At 39.8% G+C, this 20,504-nt stretch overlaps 1 protein-coding gene across 3 annotated transcripts in view; it reads left to right on the top strand.

Moving 5' to 3' along the window:
* dock2 (dedicator of cytokinesis 2) overlaps positions 1 to 20,504 on the top strand; it is a 130,241-nt gene that overhangs the window by 91,053 nt on the left and 18,684 nt on the right. For all 3 annotated transcript variants that reach the window (XM_086157748.1, XM_086157745.1, XM_086157747.1), the window contains 11 exons: positions 9,593 to 9,691; positions 9,793 to 9,887; positions 10,887 to 10,965; positions 13,229 to 13,329; positions 13,654 to 13,712; positions 13,863 to 14,011; positions 14,475 to 14,560; positions 14,782 to 14,938; positions 17,689 to 17,729; positions 19,451 to 19,541; positions 20,268 to 20,378. In XM_086157748.1, the coding sequence (XP_086013874.1) occupies positions 9,593 to 9,691; positions 9,793 to 9,887; positions 10,887 to 10,965; positions 13,229 to 13,329; positions 13,654 to 13,712; positions 13,863 to 14,011; positions 14,475 to 14,560; positions 14,782 to 14,938; positions 17,689 to 17,729; positions 19,451 to 19,541; positions 20,268 to 20,378 (1,068 nt within the window). The remainder of the gene's footprint in view (positions 1 to 9,592; positions 9,692 to 9,792; positions 9,888 to 10,886; positions 10,966 to 13,228; positions 13,330 to 13,653; positions 13,713 to 13,862; positions 14,012 to 14,474; positions 14,561 to 14,781; positions 14,939 to 17,688; positions 17,730 to 19,450; positions 19,542 to 20,267; positions 20,379 to 20,504) is intronic.

The raw sequence follows: 20,504 nt of genomic DNA, 5'->3' as shown, positions 1-20,504 counted from the left end.
TTCTTGTTTCCAGTGGTGATGGACAGGCTGACGGATGAGGTTAGACAGGAATCTTCATTGACCGTGATGTTTGCAGACGAACAGGTTGAGGAAAATCTGTGTGTGAATGAGCGGAACCCGAGTGAAACGGTGAGACTACGGGAAGTGGAGATCAAGACGTTGGAAGATTTCAGGTACTTGGGGTCAACAATACAGAGCAACGGGGAGTGTGGAAAAGAGGTGAAGAGACGGGTTCAAGCAGGTTGGAATGGGTGGGGAAAAGTGTCAGGGGTACTATGCGATAGAAAACTATCCGCCAGAATGAAAGGAATGGTGGAGGACACAGTGGTGAGACCAGCAATGCTGTATGGACTAGAAACTGTTCCGAAGATAAATAGACAGGAGGCAGAGCTGGAGGTCACAGTGATGTTCTCTTTGGGAGTGACCAGGATGGATAGGATCAGGAATGAGTCCATCAGAGGAACAGCACATGTTAGATGTTTTCAAGAGAAGGTCAGAGAAGCCAGACAGTGATGGTTCGGACATGTACAGAGGAGGGATAGTGAACATATTGGTAGATGGATGCTCAAATTGAAGCTGCCAGGCAGGAGGTCTGGAAGAAGACCCAAGATTTATGGGTGTAGCGAGGAGAAGATATGAAGGTAGTTGGTGTGAGAGAGGAGGATACAGAGAACAGGGTTTGATGGAGAAGGTTGATTCGCTGTGGCGACCCCTGAAGGGAAAAGCCGAAAGGAGAAGATATATAATACATTTCCGTACAAAATTGTGCAAATTGTGAGTACGCTTGCTCTTTATATAATGAATACTAATGTAAATAAGTTGTCTGTCTATTTTTTATTATTTTTTTTATTTTGATAAAAACCTGTCCATGCTCCGATCCTGAAATATCATGAGTGGCACGACACGGTGGGGTGTTGCAGGGTTGCTGGGAACCGAGGGGTTGGACAGCTCTGGGGACAATGGACAAAGATACTTCGAGTAAACGAAAATACTTTTTTATCAATTACTTGGATCAGTGGTCCCCAACTCCCCGTCCTCGGATCATTTGGTACCGGTCCGCAAAGAAAATCTTTCTTGGGACATATTATCGTTTTTTCATTAGACCTTCCGGATCTTATTTTACAAACTGTTTCCCCCTTTGCCTTAATGCTGCACTTTATATTGTAATTGCCTAATATAGAGTGGTCATTGTATTCAGATAAATATACAAAAAGACAAAAGGCAAACGCTTTTATTATTTGGTACAAAAAAGTTTGGGGACCGCTGACCTCGATCACAAAGGGCCAGCCTTTTTTTTTTTTTTTTTTGTTTTTGTGCATGGTGGACAATTTAATTTTTATAAATCAACTTCCCCATTCATCATATTTGAAAGGATGTAGATAAAGTTCTGATTTATGAGTTAGAGAATTTTTTTTTCTTTTTATTTAGTTTTTTTTCCTTTTTTTTTTTTCTTTTTTTTTTGTTTGTTAGCATTTTCTTTTTCTTTGTTAGACCAGCCAATCAATAGAGATCTGTTTTAACAGTATAGAAAGAGATGTAAGTGATGTGAGAGGCAGTATTTGAAGAACCTTAACCATGCATTGACTCCGGGATACATCTTTGAAGAAGAAGTTTTGCTGGAGGTTGCCAGTCATCCAGGTCATGGTTAATTCTTGTTAAAATCTTATCGGGACTTGACTGGTCATGGGCAACTACCAGGGTTTGGGGACCGGAAAACTCCACATAGTCCAATCAAACTCTCGAATTAGGGAAGAAATGTCCTCAAGACAAGAAATTCAAGATTTTGACTGGTTCTTTTACGCCTGTAAATTTGTGATTATATATCCATTTGAATCATTTTAATATCCCCTTGGACCCACCACCACCTCAGATAACCAGATTGACAATGATTTCTCAGTGAATATTGATTTTTTTTTTTTTTTTATTATTATTCCATCGAATGTCTTTCCAGTTGACTTTGTGTCACATGCACACACGGGAAATTGAAAGAACTTGTGTTTCTTTTTTTGTGTAATAAGAAGGGGGGATCACACATGCATGTAACTTTAATGTTGTGAAACCCTGCGGTTCTCCAGTTAGACTGTGATATATATATATATATATATATATATATATATATACTGCTCAAAAAAATAAAAGGAACACTTGAACAACACAATGTAACTCCAAGTCAATCACACTTCTGTGAAATCGTAGTGTCCACTCAGGAAGCAACACAGATTCATTTTGACTTGTTTTAAGGACATTACATCAAAGTTGGATCAGCCTGGAGTTTGTTTTTACACTTTAATTTTGAGTGTGATTCCTAATCCAGACCTCCATGGGTTGATACAATTGATTTCCATTGATCATTTTTGTGTGATTTTGTTGTCAGCACATTCAACTGTGTAAAGAGCAAAGTATTTCATAAGAATATTTCATTCATTTAGATCTAGGATGTGTTTTTTAAGTGTTCCCTTTATTTTTTTGAGCAGTGTATATATATATATATTTTTTTTTTTTGGATGCTATCAGAAGAATCACTGACCAGAGAAGCACACACACATCTTATGTCTCACCTGGTCTAGATACAGAAATAGCTACAGAAGATGGAAGAAAAGATTAAAAACGTATAAAGGTGTAGTGATAAAGAATGCAAACGCTCAAGGCAGGTCGATCTACCATGCAGTTATTCGAATTAGCTGATGTTATCATCCTGTGATTATGACAGGGAATCATTTAGTGTTGTGTTTGATTGATCAAATTGCTTTTGTCTACCGATTTATTAAGTAATAAAAAATAAATAAATAAATAAATGAAAAAAATTGCAATTTAAAAAGCATCAGGAAACAACAGAAATAGATCGAAATTATGAAGGTTTTTATGTGGCAGTTATTTTGAAAAATGTCAGAAACCTGTATTTTAGAATAAACCCTACAACTTAATGACTTAACTTACCAGCTACTAGATCCCACTGCCCGTTTTTTGGGTAAATATCGTGTTCATAATCCTTAATAGCAACGATCATGTTTATCTGTTTACCTCATTAAGCATCTTCTGGGGTTAATGAGGTCTTCTACGAGAATCTAAAGTTTCCAGTAAAAAAACTCAAGTCCATTAAACTTCGAAAATTGGAAAATGTATATCTTAAACCTCAAGGTCATTGGCGCAAAAAATATGAGCAGACGTGGCAGTGTTAGTATGTATGTAGTGTCATACGCATGTTTGTACCTATGTGTATAAAAATGGTACATTTTTTCATTTTGTGACAAACTTCTTCGTTGTTTTTGATTTACCAAAATAAAACTGATTGGCCCTCCGATATGGCCGGTGCAGTGGTAAGCACTTCGGCCTCACAGCACGAAGGACTCTGGTTTGATTCCAACAAGTGGTGTTTGCATGTTTTTGGACAGAAACATACAAGATTAATTGGAAAAAGTTGGGAAAATTGCCCCGAATGAACGAGCGTCCCGTGCAGGATAAGCGGCAGAAGACTGATTGATGTGAGTCCGATATTGTTTGAAAAATCCGAGGAGGAAACCAGTCTTTCAACTCATTCCCGACGTAAGACTTTAAGGAACGACGTGCATCTAAAACATGATTCATATTAGACCGCTAGAAAGTTAGTTAAATAAAATAAATACATGAACAAGTTAGAAAGACAAGAAAAGAAAGGGGAAAAAAAACAACAACTCGAGTTTGTTCTTATTATCCTTGGAGTATTGACTTAGCTTATTGATGATGCTGTTAAACTATGATTTTATGTAGTTCCACAGTTTTGGCTTCAGAAGGCAGGAGAGATTGTCCCCGGTCCTTGGAATCTGGGATGCGATTTACAATGCCTTGGATGTCTGTTGGACTTCTAGCTCTGCCAATAAAACAGTTTTATGACTGGCTTGGAAGAGATGGACATGTAGGTAAGGACTATCTTTGGGTGAGCTTTGGTCCTGGGCCCAGTTTAGCTTGTGAAAATCTAAACATAGCAGCCAGGCAAAATTGGCTACGGCCATCTTCAAAATGATCTTCTCATTTTTTTTTTTCTTTTCAAGACACTTTGTATTTGCTGATGAAATGGTGACCTAGTTTATAGTTCTGCTGTTTTATACCATCATTTGCCTCCCTTACATCCAGTAGGCCCCATTTCTGCTGGCAGAACTGCTGTAGCCTGTTAGAGCACAGAATCCACTGCACTTTGAAGGTGTGATATTGCATCCAGGACCAATACGTCAGCAGCGGATACTTTAAATGTTTTATTCCTCAAATCTAACCGTTGGGCCCCTCAATTTATTTCAGAAACACGATTACAGTTGCATTAGCGTGCTACCATTAGAGGATATTGTTTCCGCGAAGGGGCGTACTTCATCTGCATCTACACTGAGATTGGAAGTACATGTCAAAGTGACATCCACATGAACGGCTTCCACAGCAATGCGTCGCCCCTCGAACTGCAGTGCCTCCGTCGGCTTACGGTCTCGCCGAGGTGATGCAACGTCTTCGCCGAGTAAACGATGCATACGCTCCAGGGAATCCATGTGATGAAACGGAAACACACAAAAAAAAAAGATACACCGTCTCCCATTGCTGTGTGATCCAGTTCTCATCATAACAGGATCAGGATTGGCCCCCTGTCTATATTAACCCATGTACATTCGGTCTTACCAGCCAGCTACACTGCAGTGTGTGTGTAGTATAATTATTTAATGGCGTCTTTCTGTCAGGACCAGAATTAACCTTTTCACCAATATGGACCGCAGCTTCTCCGTTGGGATCGGCGTTTACCTTTTTATTATACTTTATTAATCCCTTACGGGAAATTACTCATGCATTTAACCCATCATGGATGAACCATGAGAAGTTGGCAGCCGTCTAGCGGCGGCAGGGAAACACTTAGTGCTTCAGTGTCTTGCTCAACAGCACTTTGACTGGTTAGGAGGAGCCGGGAAACTCGCCATTGTTCGGTTCCAAAAACGATTGGAGTCCCCCCCCCCCCCCCCCCTTTTTAATTTTTTTTTTTTTTTTTTTTTTTAATGTTCATTTTATTTTTTTTATTTGTCTATTTATTATAATTCAATTTAATTATTTATTTATTTTTTTATTTCATGCCTCAACTAAGTGTGGCATTGTCAGATCAAGTTGCCCGGGCAACACGATCCATCCTCCCTCATTTGATTTTGGAATTTCCAGTGGCATTTAACAATAACTGGAAACGAAAGACTTTTTATGGACCGAGCTGGCTTGACCTACAACAGATCATAGACTGCAGATGTGAAAGAGACATTAATTAGAGCAGCGGAAGACGAGATGACGTACAAAGACGTTTTGCTACTCTTTTAAAAGTCTTGTCTAGACCTGTTTCTTTTGAAACTGATATCATCCCTTTCCTCTGATTGACAGCCGAGCTTCTGCCTCCAAGACATATTTTCAGGTCTGTTTCTTGCCACGTTGGTGCATTTTTACAATTTTTCCACAATGGGGAAATTATAGGTGCTTATCCATTATTCACAAGATTGGCTAGAGGGAGATCAGACAGAGTAGATGAATGGATAGAAAGGGGATAGAGAGAAGAGGAGGAAAAGAGGAGAAGTCCCAGAACTCACAAGCATTTGTGTCCTGTTTTGTCAGTAATCTCTTCAATGTTGCATAAGGCTTTTGCCCTCGTCTCTCTGTCTCCTCCCTGTCTGTCTCACACACACAGTCTTACGCCTGTGTGTGTGTGTGTGTGTGTGTGTGTGGTGTCAAAGAAGATTGGGAGCGTAAGTCCTCAGAGAAGACCATTATGCTGAATTAGAGCAGTATGTCATGTGACCTATACTCACAAACACAAACACACAGACACAAACAAACAGTGAGCGTGGCACCAGAAAGGAATGTAAATTGTTCGGGATGAGGGATTTATAAGTGTGTGTGTGTGTGTGTGTGTGTGTGTGTGTGTGTGTGTGTGTGTGTGTGTGTGTGTGTGTGTGTGTGTGTGTGTGTGTGTGTGTGTGTGTGTGTGTGTGTGTGTGTGTGTGTGTGTGTGTGTGTGTGTGTGTGTGTGTGTGTGTGTGTGTGTGTGTGTTTCAAGGAGTGAGATTCAATCACTTGGACCTCAACACTGTTTTTTTTTTTCACTTTTAAAAGGTCCAATTTTTGTCATCAGACCTTTCTCCTTATTTTATCTGCAATTAGAAATTCATCTTTTTTTTTTTTTTAATTAAACTCTCCAAATACGAACCTGCTAAAATTTTAATCAGTGAGGAACTCTTGCTTCTGACATGTTTTATGCATCCAGGGTTCGTTCTTCCTCAAACAGAGACTTTTCCAGATAACATGAAGTCAGCTCAACCAAACGTGTGTGTGTGTGTGTGACGAATTTGCCGTGTATTGCCATTCTCTATCTCAAGAAGAACACCATACACACACTCATCCTCAGCCAGACAATTCTTCTCTAAAAGAATACAGAGACCATGTTTTATTCAGTATATGTGATTGAAGAAATCACAACTGCTGATTAGAATACACGCGAGGACAAACACAAACTCCCCCCTTTGTGAGCTGATGAAAGCGCTCACCACATTAGATGACATTCATCTTCAATTAGCCATTCATCATCCCCGTCTTACGATGACATATTCTTTCCTCAGACACCGAAAGGTAATTTCAGCCAAGCCCTAATGAAGGGCTCGTTCTTGAACATCTGCCACCTTTCTGTAGGCATCTACCGGTGACGTGTAACAGAGACAGTCTGTCCCGACAATCTGGGAAAAGATGCATTTTTATTAAAGGTGCCATTTTGCGAAAGTTCTGTCACATTCGTCGTCAGAGAATAGAACTTTTTCGATCCCGGAAGAAATTCTTCCGCAGGAAGGTTCCAACATTACATACATTCACCTGAAATGTGATTTTATATATGGCCACAAGTAAGAAAGCGTTTTGTGGTGCTCCTTTGTTACATCCTCTTGTCCAAGAAAAAGTCCAATTCCGGCCTTCCTGATGAGCCGCGTTCAGCCGACCGCCCCAGCATGCTACAGCGTAGACAATGACGCTGGACGCCGCTGTGTAATAAAACAACTGCAGCATCGCTATCAAATGTTGAAAGACCTGAATCTCCTGAGATAGAGCAGGCGGATCTGACCTTTTTTGTATACGGCATTTGTGTTTTTAGTCTACGTGGACGCCCAGGTGCTTGTACTCGTCCACCAAGTCGTAATGTCGTCGTGCGCGGAGCGTGTCGTCTTGAATTGTCAAACAGCCTCACAAAAAAAAAAAAAAGACCTACTTGATTTTCGAACTGCAAAGTCATTATTGGAAAAGGAAATCGATGAACCATCTTCCGCCGCCACAGAAGTCAGGTGTTGGTTCGTCTATTTCCTGACCTTAGACAGGTTTTCTGACCACAGAAATATCAATTTTTCACTGCCCCACAGCGACTCCTCTGGAAATTAGTGTCAAAAATCACCATTTAATCCCCAGAGTGGATCTTTTTCATTTGGCTGTTCCCTTCCGGCGTTGCCACTGCGAATCGGCCACCTCCATCTAACCTTTATTCTTCATCCTCTTCTCACTTTTCTCCACCTGTTCCACCTTTTTTCCACACTCTCCATTACTCTGGAGTAATGTCCCCAAGTACTTCAAATCCTCCACCTTCTCCTTGTTCTCACTACAGATCACAATGTCATCTGCAAACATGAGAGTTCATTGCTATTCCTGTTTAACTTCATATCCCAGCCTGTCTGCTAAGAACTGATCCCCGATGAAGTTCCACCTCCACCTTGAACTTCTGTCACACCTACAGCACACCTCGCCACTGTCTCACAGCTAGCATACAAGTCCTGCACCAGTCTAGCATACAGCACTTCTCTGCCACTCCACCTTGAACTCCAAATATGGCACATCTCACCACTGTCCTACATGTCTTGCACCACTCTTGCATGCTTCTGTGCATCATAATGTCCACTTTACACAAGGAGGGTATTTCATTTGCTTGAAAAACCTAAGGCTTTTGCAATGCACAAGTACGCAGCCTCCTGTTCTCTGAAAGTTCTTTGTTCTTTTGAAAAAGGGTGGTCCGCCATGTGGATTACCGTTCATTGTCACTCCTGACCATGATATATCGTGGCTCGTACACTGGGAAATAGACATATTTGGACCGTACTTGATAAAACCTTGGGGGCCAAAACAGTTCCGTCAAAACCTCATAGAAAAAGAGCCGAGCAAAATGAAATTCCATAACGCCGTCCGCTGCAGATCTGGCTTGTTCAGGCAAATCTATCGAGAATACGAGAAGCGGTCGAATATTTGCTCTGTCGGGCGGCTTCCTCATTTTCATGCACAGTCGGTATGGTTCTATGTGTCCATTAGCTGTCACATTTCAGACCCATTCTGTTTTCTTTTACAAGAGTGTCTCCTTGTTAACATATAGATCGAGCAATCAAAAAGAAGATAGCAGAGGAGAAAAATAACAAATGGGAAACCACCATATTTAAACGTTACCAATAAATATTCCCAAGGAAGGGCCTATTTTTCATGTTAAGTTGTTATTTTGGAATTGTTTGTGGTAGAACTGAGATCTAGGAATAGCATTGCTCAAAGTAATGTCAGCAGTTGATGTGCATGCATAAATTGAAAGGATTTTTGTGTTTCCAAACAGGTTCAGTAAATGCAACCATCACTTTGGGGTGAAATTGGTTATAATAACTGTTTTTACATATACACTGCATTTCTTATATTTTGTCTTATTTTTTTGGGGAGGGGGGTTAATCCAGCTTTTCCAACAAAAATGGTACTTCAGAACCTACTTCATCCAACGGATTTTAACATTCTGGCAAACCAAGATGTCACACATCTATTTCTTTATAATTTTCTTTTTTTTTTATCTTTTTTTTTTTTTTTCCAGTTTTTCTTTGATGTTCACAATTTGATGCTGTTACCCCATGTGCCCCCCAATTAGCCCTCAGGGACAAATAAAGTTTTCTTTTTTTTTTCTGATTCTGAAAATGCTTGCAAAGCCACTTGACTGGGTAGAGCTACAATTCACAGTCAACCTATGAATTTAAAAACAGATTTCTTTTGTCAAACTCCGGACATGCATCATCCTCCACTGAAGCTCCGGTGTCCAGCGGTAGAAATAGGAAGCAAAGTACATTTCTGACCGCGGGGGCTCTTTTAGTTCGGGTCTATGTGTCATTGTTTCTAAGGTCTGCTGGCTGTGAGCCTCGATGTAAATTATAATGGTCAGACCGTAGAGGCTGCCAAGTCTCCCGGCAATGATTCTGTTTGTTTGTTGTAATTATGCTAATTTTGGAATAGCGGTATGGCAATGGCTCGTTGTTGATTACACTATCTTTAAACATATCATCATGGCAATTGTCTTTGTTCGGAGTCTCTGCCTATCATTCCGGTCCTCTAGCCACAAAGCTGTATGATATAATGATGCCGCTGTTTGAACTTTGCCACGGATCTTGGATTTAATTACCAAACTCTGCAAATGGTCCAAAGTGCTCTTTTCAGTTCTTGCACGGTGGCTTGCGTTTTTTTCGTTCTCAAGTTTCCTGAATTTGCTTGACTTGGGGGAAAAAAAAATGTATTCATGCTGGAAAAAATGTAATGACTGTCTTCACTTTATCCCTTGCAGTCCCGGGTGGTGGCCTGTATGACAGCGATCCTCAGTCAGATGGATGATTGTCACTATTCTAGCTATATAGAAACCTTCAGTGGAACCTCGGATCTAGTGGTATGTGCACGAGGCACGGGGACGGCCTGGTCCGCCAATGTACTGTTTTTGTGCACATACTGTAAATAAAGTCACACTTATCTTTGTGCATTTCCTTGCAGGACTTTCTGATGGAGTCTTTCCTATTGTTCAAGGATCTGATAGGAAAACATGTTTATCCCTCTGACTGGATGACCATGATCATGGTGCAAAACAGGTATAATTCTGCAAACACACACACACACACACACACACACACACTTTTGAGTCTGTGGTCAGAAAAAATGCGTCTCACCTGTTCGTGAATCCATAACGTTTGAGGTTGTTCTTTTTATTATCCGCCGATTCTCTCGATATTCACAAACCTGAAACAGGATAGGTCTCGGATGAGCTAGAGAGGATGTGATATCGCACGATGTGTTCTTGAGTGTGTGTGTGTGTGTGTGTGATTATGCCAGTGCAGCAGAAAAGGTCATGCGCATATTTTGAGGCCACAAGCGTGAGGGAGATTCGAGCCATGTCTCGTTACTGACACCATCAGGGAATATACAAATATGTAAGAAGGAGAGTGAGCGAGGGAAAAAAAGTGACGCCTGGTCAAGGAAGAGACGTAGGGATTAAAACAGAAGGTCACACAGGGAATTCATTAATGGAGTTAGCGACAAGATATGGAAATAGATGGCAAATGGAACAAAATCAAAACAGATACCGGTGCATACTACCATACTGCATGTCGTTGCAGTTCACTTGCATACCTGCACGAGTCGCGTCGATCATTTTGATTGATCCCAAAGGCCGGTGTTGAGTGTGAAGTGCTATTTCGGTCCTCTCTGAAATGGCAGTGTCAAAAATGATATTGAAAAAAAAAAAAAATCAATATTTTCCTTTTTTTTTTTTTTGTAGAGTGCCTGATGGTTTTATTCTTTGGCGTTGGCTCAGCTGGTATAATAGACAATCAGAAAGGAAGGACGGTTATTGGATTTGATCACTTAATGCCAAAATATACTCAAGGAAGACCCCGAATCGCTCCGAAGCCAATGTCAATGTGTAGTTTATTATGAAATGGTATAATAAAGTAAAGTACTTTTACCGTTTTTTCTTTAAGGTGATCCAAAAGAGAAAGTCTAATATCTTGATATATTTGCATGATATCAATTCTAGCATTTATTTCTCTTTGTGCTTAACAAATGTGTTTTTTTTTTTTTTTGTCAATCAGGGTTTTCTTGAGAGCCATAAATACTTACGCTGACACAATGAATAAAAAGTTTCTCAGTAATGACGACTTTGAAGAACAGGTGAGTATTTGTTGATCATAACTGATTTTTTTTTTTTTTTTTTCAAAAATTGAAAATAATTAAATTCCTATTTTTTTTTTAAAGTAGCTATCACCTCTTAATCCTAAAGAAATGCAAAAATTCACTAGCAAATTCATTTTTGCGCAAGCCACTGTATCTCTAACCAATACAGCTCTATATAAATGCAAAAAATGTTAAAAGATAAAGAAATCTGTATACTGAATTATAAAACTTCCATATTTGAATCAATACAACTATGTATATTTATATATACTGTACTTATTTATTTTAACCAATGAACTTTAGGTTACTAGATTATGTGTGGGGAAAGATAAATGCAAAATATATTGAAGTACTATGCTCGAGTGTTTTTTTTTTTTTGAACATTTATTAGAATAGGTTCCTTAACAGAGTCACACACATTCTTACAAAACCTCATAACAAGATACACATTATACAATATTCTTTATAGGTCACTTATTTCCTCAATAGCAAGCGAAAAATAAAATAAAACTAAAAAAACAAACAAAAAAAAAAAACATCTAACTCAGTCAAATAGACATAATATCTTCAACTCTCCAAATATTTTTTAATGGGTGCCCATTTGTCAAGATATAGGTCTGTCTGAAGTCGTAAGTTTGCTGTTATGCGTTCCATGCAGTTTACATCCTTAAGTCTCTGACGCCACTGGTCTAGGGTAGGTGGGTGGGGTTTGAGCCAGTTTACTGTGGTCATTTTATGTGCAATTAATAGAAGAACTCTGAGCGAAAACACCTGGTTTTTCCTTAAGTCGCTTGTTGATGCTCGAGTGTTTGTTTTTAATTGTGAGGAAATGCATTTATCTTTTATGCAAAGAACTGATATATTCCTGTGTGCGTTCTCACATTAGTGATGTAATGTTGCAGAGAAACCTCAGTCCTCCAAGTACTTTGGCTAGAAACTTCTTTTTGGCATCATCCTTTAGAACAATCTGGGGGACTGCATGGGAAACCCTGAATGGAAAAGGACATGTTTCTTTTCATTATAACAAGAGCAAAGTCAAGGTGTGCTGTCTTAAATCCAGCCTCTGCAGACTCTCTGAAGTACTCGTGACAGCTTGTGCTCTAACAAGCAGTAAAAAGTGGGAAAACGGAAAACATGATTCTTGCTCATTTGTATCACCGCGTGACCGAGTGTCAGACTCTAATCAGCACGGGCTAAACTTAGCGTGACACACCGACAGCGGTGTGCAACATTTAATTCACTCATATATTATCTGTAGGACCAATTGACTCGACCGTGGTGGCTCAGAGGGGACAAAACCTATTTCCCTCTTTCCAGAGATGCATGGAGTCGATGAGTAAATTGAGATTCCTTTCCCTGGAGGTCCTCGTGCACGTTTTCTGAGTGCGCCACTCCAATACATATGAGCAGCCGAGCTGTTTTTGATTCGAAATGAATTATAATTACGCTTTAACCAGGGATACATTCAATGTATTTAATTTTTATTTTGTTTATTTTTTTTCTATCTTTTTTTTTATTTTTTTATTTTGTACTTTTTAATTTTTAACCTGAATTGGTTGAACTATCCTGCCATTATCCCACAAATTTTAATTCTATTCCTGATATATTAGCATGTGCCTCTATTTTGAGACTATTCCTTTACATAATACAGTCGACCCTGGAGTTACGTTCCAAGACCCCCTGCAAAAATTGAATTTCGGCGATGTAGAGACGGGATAATTTTGATGGTATTTATAGATATATTAACCCTCAACGAAGCTCCCGCAAACTGTAAGCAAACCACCATCGACTGGATTACGCTTCCACCACTCTTATACAGTACATTAAACACGTTTGGATAATTGTAATGTACAATAAATATTGAAATACGATAGAAACTGTACAGTAAATGAGTAAAAATGCTGTTAAATGTAAATAGAAATTATTTATGGAAAGAAATCATGTTTTATATTTTTGATAAATCATTATATGGGGTACTCACCATTGACATTTTGTGATGCTCGGTATTTTTGTTTGCCAAAGAATTTTTAATTTAATTTCTACAATATTTTTTACAGTTTTTTTTCTCTTCCTAGGCTACAATATAGCTAGAATATATTCAAATACTGCAAAAAAAACACACTAAAAAGACGATAAATCGTGACCACCGAATTACAAAAAAAACATCCGCGAAGTAGCGAGGGCGCCAAAGCCAAACGGCGAAGTATCGAGGGTCCACTGTATTTTCGAATCAACCGTCATCTGCTTCTCCCTCGTCTAGTTGTGGAATAACTACTTCCACCTGGCAGTTGCGTTTATTACCCAAGAGTCTCTGCAGCTTCAGCATTTCTCACCAACCAAGAGGAACAAGATCCTGGCCAAGTGAGTGAAGGGCCATATAATTTCTTTATTTAGCACGCCGACTCTCCCCGCTCTAATGAAACACTCAGTGATTTGTGACCTATTTTGGAATCTGCATCACTGTTTACACCTCTGACATCGATTAAGAGACGGTGTGTTGCCTGTAGATAGACATTCAATTTACTCCATGCCGTGAAAAGATTAGCGCAGTATTGCGGCTCCCGCCGGGCCGGTCGGTTTCTGAGCGCGAAAACGGGGATATCGATCATCGTTTCTCTAGAAAGCGGTTGATTCATACGTCTGTGCCCTCTTTAAAAGCTCTCCCCACTGCTCTGTTTATTTCAGATATGGAGATATGAGAAGACTTATTGGCTTTGCTATACGCGACATTTGGTACAAACTAGGTAAGGCGTGGATTTGCTGTCCCCGCGGCTTCGCGGCAGCGTTTTACAAACACGAATCTGCCAGAAAGCGGAAGGGTGTATTCAGGGTCAGAGGGATCAAATAAGATTTTCCAGCCTCATTTTTTTTTTTTTTTTTTTGGTTTCTTTTAGGCAGCCATAAGATCTGTTTCATTCCCGGCATGGTGGGTCCAATCCTGGAGATGACGCTGATACCCGAGGAAGAGTTGAGAAGGGCCACCATTCCCATCTTTTTTGACATGATCACCTGCGAACATGCACACTCTGGAAACTTCCTTAAGGTATTTACACACACACACACACACACGGCAAGTCACGTGAATATAGCGCAGGTATGTGACCATACAAAGTATTAAAAAGATTGATGCGCATTGATAACGTGTATCAGATTAGAAATTTAACACGGCGTGAGATCCACCATTGATTTCCTGCAACATTGCATTACATTACATTTGGCAGACGCTTTTATCCAAAGCGACTTACAATAGAGGACATAGGGACTGCAAATAACACTTGCAAATACAAGATGCACAGGAAATATACAGAACAGTAAGCTTGGGTCAGTGAGTTTTTTTTTTTTTTTTTTTTTTTGACAAAGACGTATACACACACCGCATAGCTGTTAAGTGACCATTGCAGTTAAAAAAAAAAAGTAAAAGAAAAGACGACTTCATTCTGTCGGCACGATTGATTCTTTTTTTGCCGTCTCTTCCCCGTCCCTCTGTCGAATCTTTCGGTCCGCAGTTCGAGAACGAGATCATCCTGAAGTTGGATCACGAGGTGGAGGGTGGAGGAGGGGACGAAAGATACATGCAGCTCCTGGAAACCATGTAGGGTGTTCGTTTTCGTCGCATATCCCATCCACAGCTGATAAAACATCACTGCTTATTCGCTTTGCTTTCATTAAACTTCGCCGTTCCAATATTTGGCACGCTCTGGCACGCCGAACCCCATCGGTAAAGCTCAGCAGATTCGCGGCACTCGCGCCCGGGGTTGTTGGCGTGACGATCCGTTCGCCGGAAACGTTAACTTCTGGAAACCTTTACTCCAGCCTGCTGGACTGCGCGGCCGAGAAAGCGGCTCTGAAACCCCAGGTGCAGCACTTTGTCGGCCTGGTGAAGGTGCTCCTCATTCGACTGCTCGACTACCGAACCGTGATGGGCGACGACAGCCGCAACAACCGCATGAGCTGCACCGTCAATCTTCTCGTAAGTGCGACTTTTCGTATCACTTAAAGGAAACGTTCTTGTCTCTGCATTTACGGTCTCAGACTTTTGATGTCCCAGACTTGAACGTAGAAGACGACGACGTTCCCGTCAAATGGGGAAAAGGCGCTTTTTTTCCTGTAGAAATACAGCCACCGACAGCGTATAGCTTTACAGTGCATTAAGTGTTAGTTTTGCACGAACTTCAAAATGTATTTTAGTGTCATTTTTGTACTATTAAACATTGGTAAATGTTAAAAACGGATTAACATTTAAAAATTTACCAACCATTATTAATGTTTTTTCTTCATTACCGAATGCATATACAAAGTATTTAATGTTAGCCGTGGCACATTTTATAAATGGTGGCAAATTTAAATGTTACATTCGTTACAAAGAGTTATATAGCCATCAGCTAATGGCTTCAAAATAACTTTATCTTAATGTGTTCATACAATAAAACAAAATGACAGTGTACCCATCACTTTTTTGCACAGGGGGATCTCGGAACTCCCGCGAAAAAGTGAAAAAGTAGAGACTTTATCATTTTAATGCTATTTTACAGATATACATTTACCCTTAACGAACCTCCTGCAAAAACTTTTATCAACCCACCATCGACTGGATTACACTTCCTACGCTCTTATACAGTACATTAAACACTTTTGGGTGATTGTAACGCACAATAAACATTGAAAAATTGAACATACAATAGAGATAATACAGTAGAAAATTGTAGTATAGTACAGTAAATGAGGAAATTAAAAATCATATTAAATGTAAAGTAAAAAGAAAGTAGACAAAATGCATTTCGTCTCGTCAGCACGTGTTTTACTGAAGCTTAAGGTCGCGGTCTTCCTTGTATTTCTTAATGTAACGAACTGTAGATTCGTGAACGCTGTAATAGCGGCCAACTTCAGCAAAACGTCTGCCTTCCTTTAACATATTGAGAAGTTTTATATTTTCAGCAATAGTCAGCATTTTCCTGCTACGGCTCGGGGTCGATACCAGAATTTGGGAGGAAGCCAATTTTATTCCATATGAGATCTCGCGTAAATACGAGGAGCGAGAGTTTAGCAAAGGAGATCTCGTATTTTATCTATTTTATAAAATAAATTTCAGTTTAACTTTGACTGTTTTTAGGTCAGATTACGGTAATTTCATCCAGAAAAAAAAAAAAAGTCAAATACTGCAAAAAGGGCGCTAAAGAGCGATAAATCAAGAGAACGTAATTCCAAGTGGTAGCACGTTTTACATATTTTAATGTTGATTTTATGATTTTAAGTTGATGTTAACATCGGCTTAAACTCTTCCCTTTATCGAATATTGCAAGCCCGGAAAAACAAACACGCCATTAGCAACATTGATCTTTCGCGGCACGCCGTAGTGGTTAATGTCAGAAACACACACACGTCAGCAGTGTCTTTTAATTAGCGAATTATTAATGCAGAAAAAAAAAAGTGGTGTAATAGGAGACTAATGAGATGGCTAATTTCGTCTTTTGAGGCTCGTGCCAAGTTCTTTGTGTTCCTTTTCCACATTTTATTTGTCCGCCGATTGATCTAAATGAAAGCGAACACCAGCCGTCTGCGCTCCAGCTGTGTGCAGAGGGTTGCATCATCTCCCGTCTTTTGTTTCGCGTCCTTTTCTTTCTGCGATGTTTTCATCAGGACTCTTCCACAGCTTTCTTAGATCCAGTAACGGATTTGCCACCTGGTAAACATCTTTTTACGCTCATCGCCGTCTTTGTTTCGATTTGATTTTTCAAAAAAATTGAGCGGGAACTTTTTAACGAGAAGCTGAACGATGGTCACGTCGTCTTAAGAAAGATATAAAGGATCACGCCGGAGGTGTTAAAGCTTGCTGCGTGAGGCAGGTGCCAAGTAGATATTCTCTTTTATTTCCCTGGCCGGCTAAAAAGAAAAAAAAAAAAAAATCCTTTCTGCATGATAGCAGGCACCGGGGCACTTCCTGATCCCTACCCTCTGGGGTAACTTGACTCAGCCAGTACACATGGAGACAAATTAACAACGACACGAATATTTCTTGAGCTTCCACACGTCGACGTATTTCCACAGAGACGCGTATTTGCACACCAAAGAGCGCGCGCACACACACACACACACACTCTCACCGAGAGGTCAGGCCGCAGTCACCTCGGCAAACTAACAGCCGCCAGTTTGCCGCCGCGTCGCGACGAAGGATACGATTACACGGGCGACGATTATTATTTTTGCACCGATGTTCGAAAAGCGCGGCGCGTGAAGCTCAGCCGTGCTTAAAAAAAAAAAAAAAAAAACCCTCAGTCGTGTTGGAAAACAGGAAATCATGTTAGAAATGAAGACGCGTGTGATTTCTTTGCGAAATGACACGGAAAGGTGTGAATGTTTCACCAGGAAATTCACTCAGATTGCACTATTTCCTCCCACGTGCAGCACTTTTGAGGCCGTAAGAATATCTGTGTGTATTAACCGCGTGTGTCCCCCGCTGACGACTGGATATGGGGTTACATCAGAGCGTTCCACTTCGCCGTCCTCTATAGACGTCATTAAATTTCATTAAACTGGGAGTTTGTGCTGCTTAGCCAATAAATGGTCACGCACGCCAATACACCGGCGCCACACGGAGAAAATAAAACCCTCCCACATAACTGGCAGTCGGAGTTCGGACGTACTTCGCCTCCGCGCGCGGCGGCGAACGCATAACCGACGCAGAAACAAGTAATAACCTGAATTCACGTGCTTTTTTTGCAGAACTTCTACAAGGACATCAACCGTGAGGGGATGTATATCAGGTACATACATGCCACACGCTCCGTTCCGGCGTTTCATATGTCGCCCGTGAGCGCGTGCGCCTGTCGGAGACTTCATAATCTGACAAGGGATTATATGCGTCCCCCTGAATTAATGTCAAAATCCACGGGATCAGCCCTTGTTCCGACTAGAGGAAGAGCAGGGAGAGAGAGCGACATGGTGGGTGGGAAGCAGAGAGCCGCGGAGAGATGCGGGAAGATGGTGTGAAAACAAGAGAGGGAATTCTGATCCTGTCATGTCCCATTGTGCATTTCTGCTGATGGCCCATAGACACAATTAGTAATCTCCACGGCTCCTCTCTGTGGTTAATCAGAGACATCTGTCTACTCTTGAGAATACGCTCCTATTTTTCTCACCATCACAAGCACGTATTAATCCACCGCAGCCTATAATATTTGCATTCATTTTAAATCGACACCCATCCGAAAGATAAATTCCCAAATTGCGATCTTCCGTTACAAGTCGTAAATATACGATTTTATTTTCCCAAGTGCGCTTGTGCTCCGCTCTAAATATTTTTCTTTTCTTAAATGAAGTCAAAGGGAAGAGTTAGAATTAGCTTAGGTAGGGTTATAAAAAAAATAGAAGACATTTCAACTTGTCAAACACAGACAAGGAAATGTTCCTATAAAAAGACCCGCCAGCTATGGCTTCCTTGTTTTGTCATTAATGCCTCAGCAAGAAAGTCCAGCCTCCGGCCATTTGGTAAATGTTATTTCCAGACAGAAGGAGAGCGATAAACAGAGAAATTAATAAATAAACAGAAAGCTGTAAAAGCTGATTTGCTTAAAATCCAATGTTGGGATTTTGAAATTTTTTTTCAGGCCTATAGAACAATTCATGATCACAAAGCATCTGCCAGAGCATCTGTAATAGTTTTGCAGGAAAAAAAAAAGGCGTCTGAAAAAACTCCTTAATTACCTTTCAATTTTTTGTAAGCGCTCAGATGGTTTGAAATGGCTCCTGTAGTAAGTCATACACAACATTTCTGGTGATTAATTTATATAATTTATAATGAAAAATGTGTAAGTTATATTAATAATATACCTTATAAAAAATGTGTAATTATTATTATTCATTAAATTATTAATGATTATTAGATGGTTGGAAATGGCTCCAGTTGTATGTCATACACAAATTTTCTGGTGATTATTTTATATAATTTATAATGAAAATGTATAAGTTATAATAATAAAATTTATTTAGTTATTTTTGTTATTCATTAAATTATTATTTACTGTGAGATGGTTGGAAATGGCTCCTGTAGTATGTCAAACACAAAATATCTGGTGATTAATTTATAATAAAAAATGTATAAATAATAATAATAATATAAATCATAAAAATATTTAATTATTATTCATGAAATTATTAATTATTATTAGATGGTTTGAAATGGCTCTTGTAGTATGTCGTACTCAAATTCTGGTGATTAATTTATGTAATTTATAATGAAAATGTATAAGTAATAATAATAACAATAATAAAAATTAAAAAAATATTTAATTCTTATTATTCATGAAACTAGTAATTATTATTAGATGGTTAGAAATGGCTCCTGCGGTTTGTCATGACACTGAATTTCTGCTGATTAATGCTTCAAGTTGCCCAACAGTGTCATCTAGTGGAATAATATATGAGTAGCATTTTAAATTGATTGACCTGTTTTGCTGGGCTGCTTTGTAAGCATGTTTGTTTTCAGGTACCTTTACAAGTTGCGTGACCTTCACCTCGAGGGCGAAAACTACACCGAGGCGGCGTACACTCTTCTGCTCCACTCCCGCCTGCTCAAGGTAAAGACACACAGGCGCGTGAAGTTAAATTGAAATAGTTGAACACCGGGTTTTTTTTTTTTCTTTTTTTTCTTTTTTAAGCAGATAATTCTTGTTACGTTGCCGGCCTCCAAATGATAAAGCTCAGAGGTTAGTTTACAGCCGTGGTGGCGGTATCACTTTGTGGGATTGATGCTCCGAGTGTGTGTGTGTGTGTGTGTGTGTGTGTGTGTGTGTGTGTGTGTGCGTGCGCTGTCACGTGCAAGCCTGCGTCCCGTGTTTGACCTCTTTTGTCTTTTCCTCTGTTTTATGGGAGGCAAAGAGAAGGACAGGAGCGTAGAATCCTTTCACTTTATGTCTCTGTCCAGTATCATTACATCAGAGCAGCTGAACTCTATAAAGTATTTTATAATGTCCATTCATCTTTGGTGTCACACCTGTCACACTCAATTGACAAGATATGGAAATAATGGACTGTAGCTTGCCGCATGTTGTAATTTTTAACAACATAATTGTAATTTATGAGGTGAACGCAGCTATTTGAATGATTATCATGAGTGACTAAATAAGTAGGCAATTATGCAGCTGCTTTTTTGTTTTGGTTTTCCTCCTGATATTGATCATTAAACCATCAGAATTTTATCAAAATAATCCATGTCATAATGAAGAGGACACCAAAACAAACTCCCTTTTCGTCTTTACCCTTCCTGACTTAGTCTTATTTTGTGTCCTTTTCTTTCGTTGCAGTGGTTGGATGATATGTGCAGCCCACAGTTTGAGTTCCAGGGGTCCCAAACCCAACGGCAGCTCAAAGAAATCCTCTACGACACCATCATCGACTACTTCGACAAGGGCAAGGTCAGAAGTGTTATTACACCTTGTCAGCCTCTCTTTGGATGAAGTGTTTACACTTGGTCATTTTGAATATGTGCCAGTGCAAAGTTCTCCTTTACGAAGACCACGCTCTCCTGTATTTATCAAGTA

The sequence above is a fragment of the Fistularia commersonii genome, chromosome 13 (assembly GCF_037954325.1).
Source record: "Fistularia commersonii isolate RoL2024-O1a breed Wild chromosome 13, RoL_Fcom_v1.0, whole genome shotgun sequence".
Taxonomy (NCBI): domain Eukaryota; kingdom Metazoa; phylum Chordata; class Actinopteri; order Syngnathiformes; family Fistulariidae; genus Fistularia; species Fistularia commersonii.
Note: the sequence above shows the minus strand (reverse complement) of the source record. Positions and strands in the feature narration are given on the sequence as shown.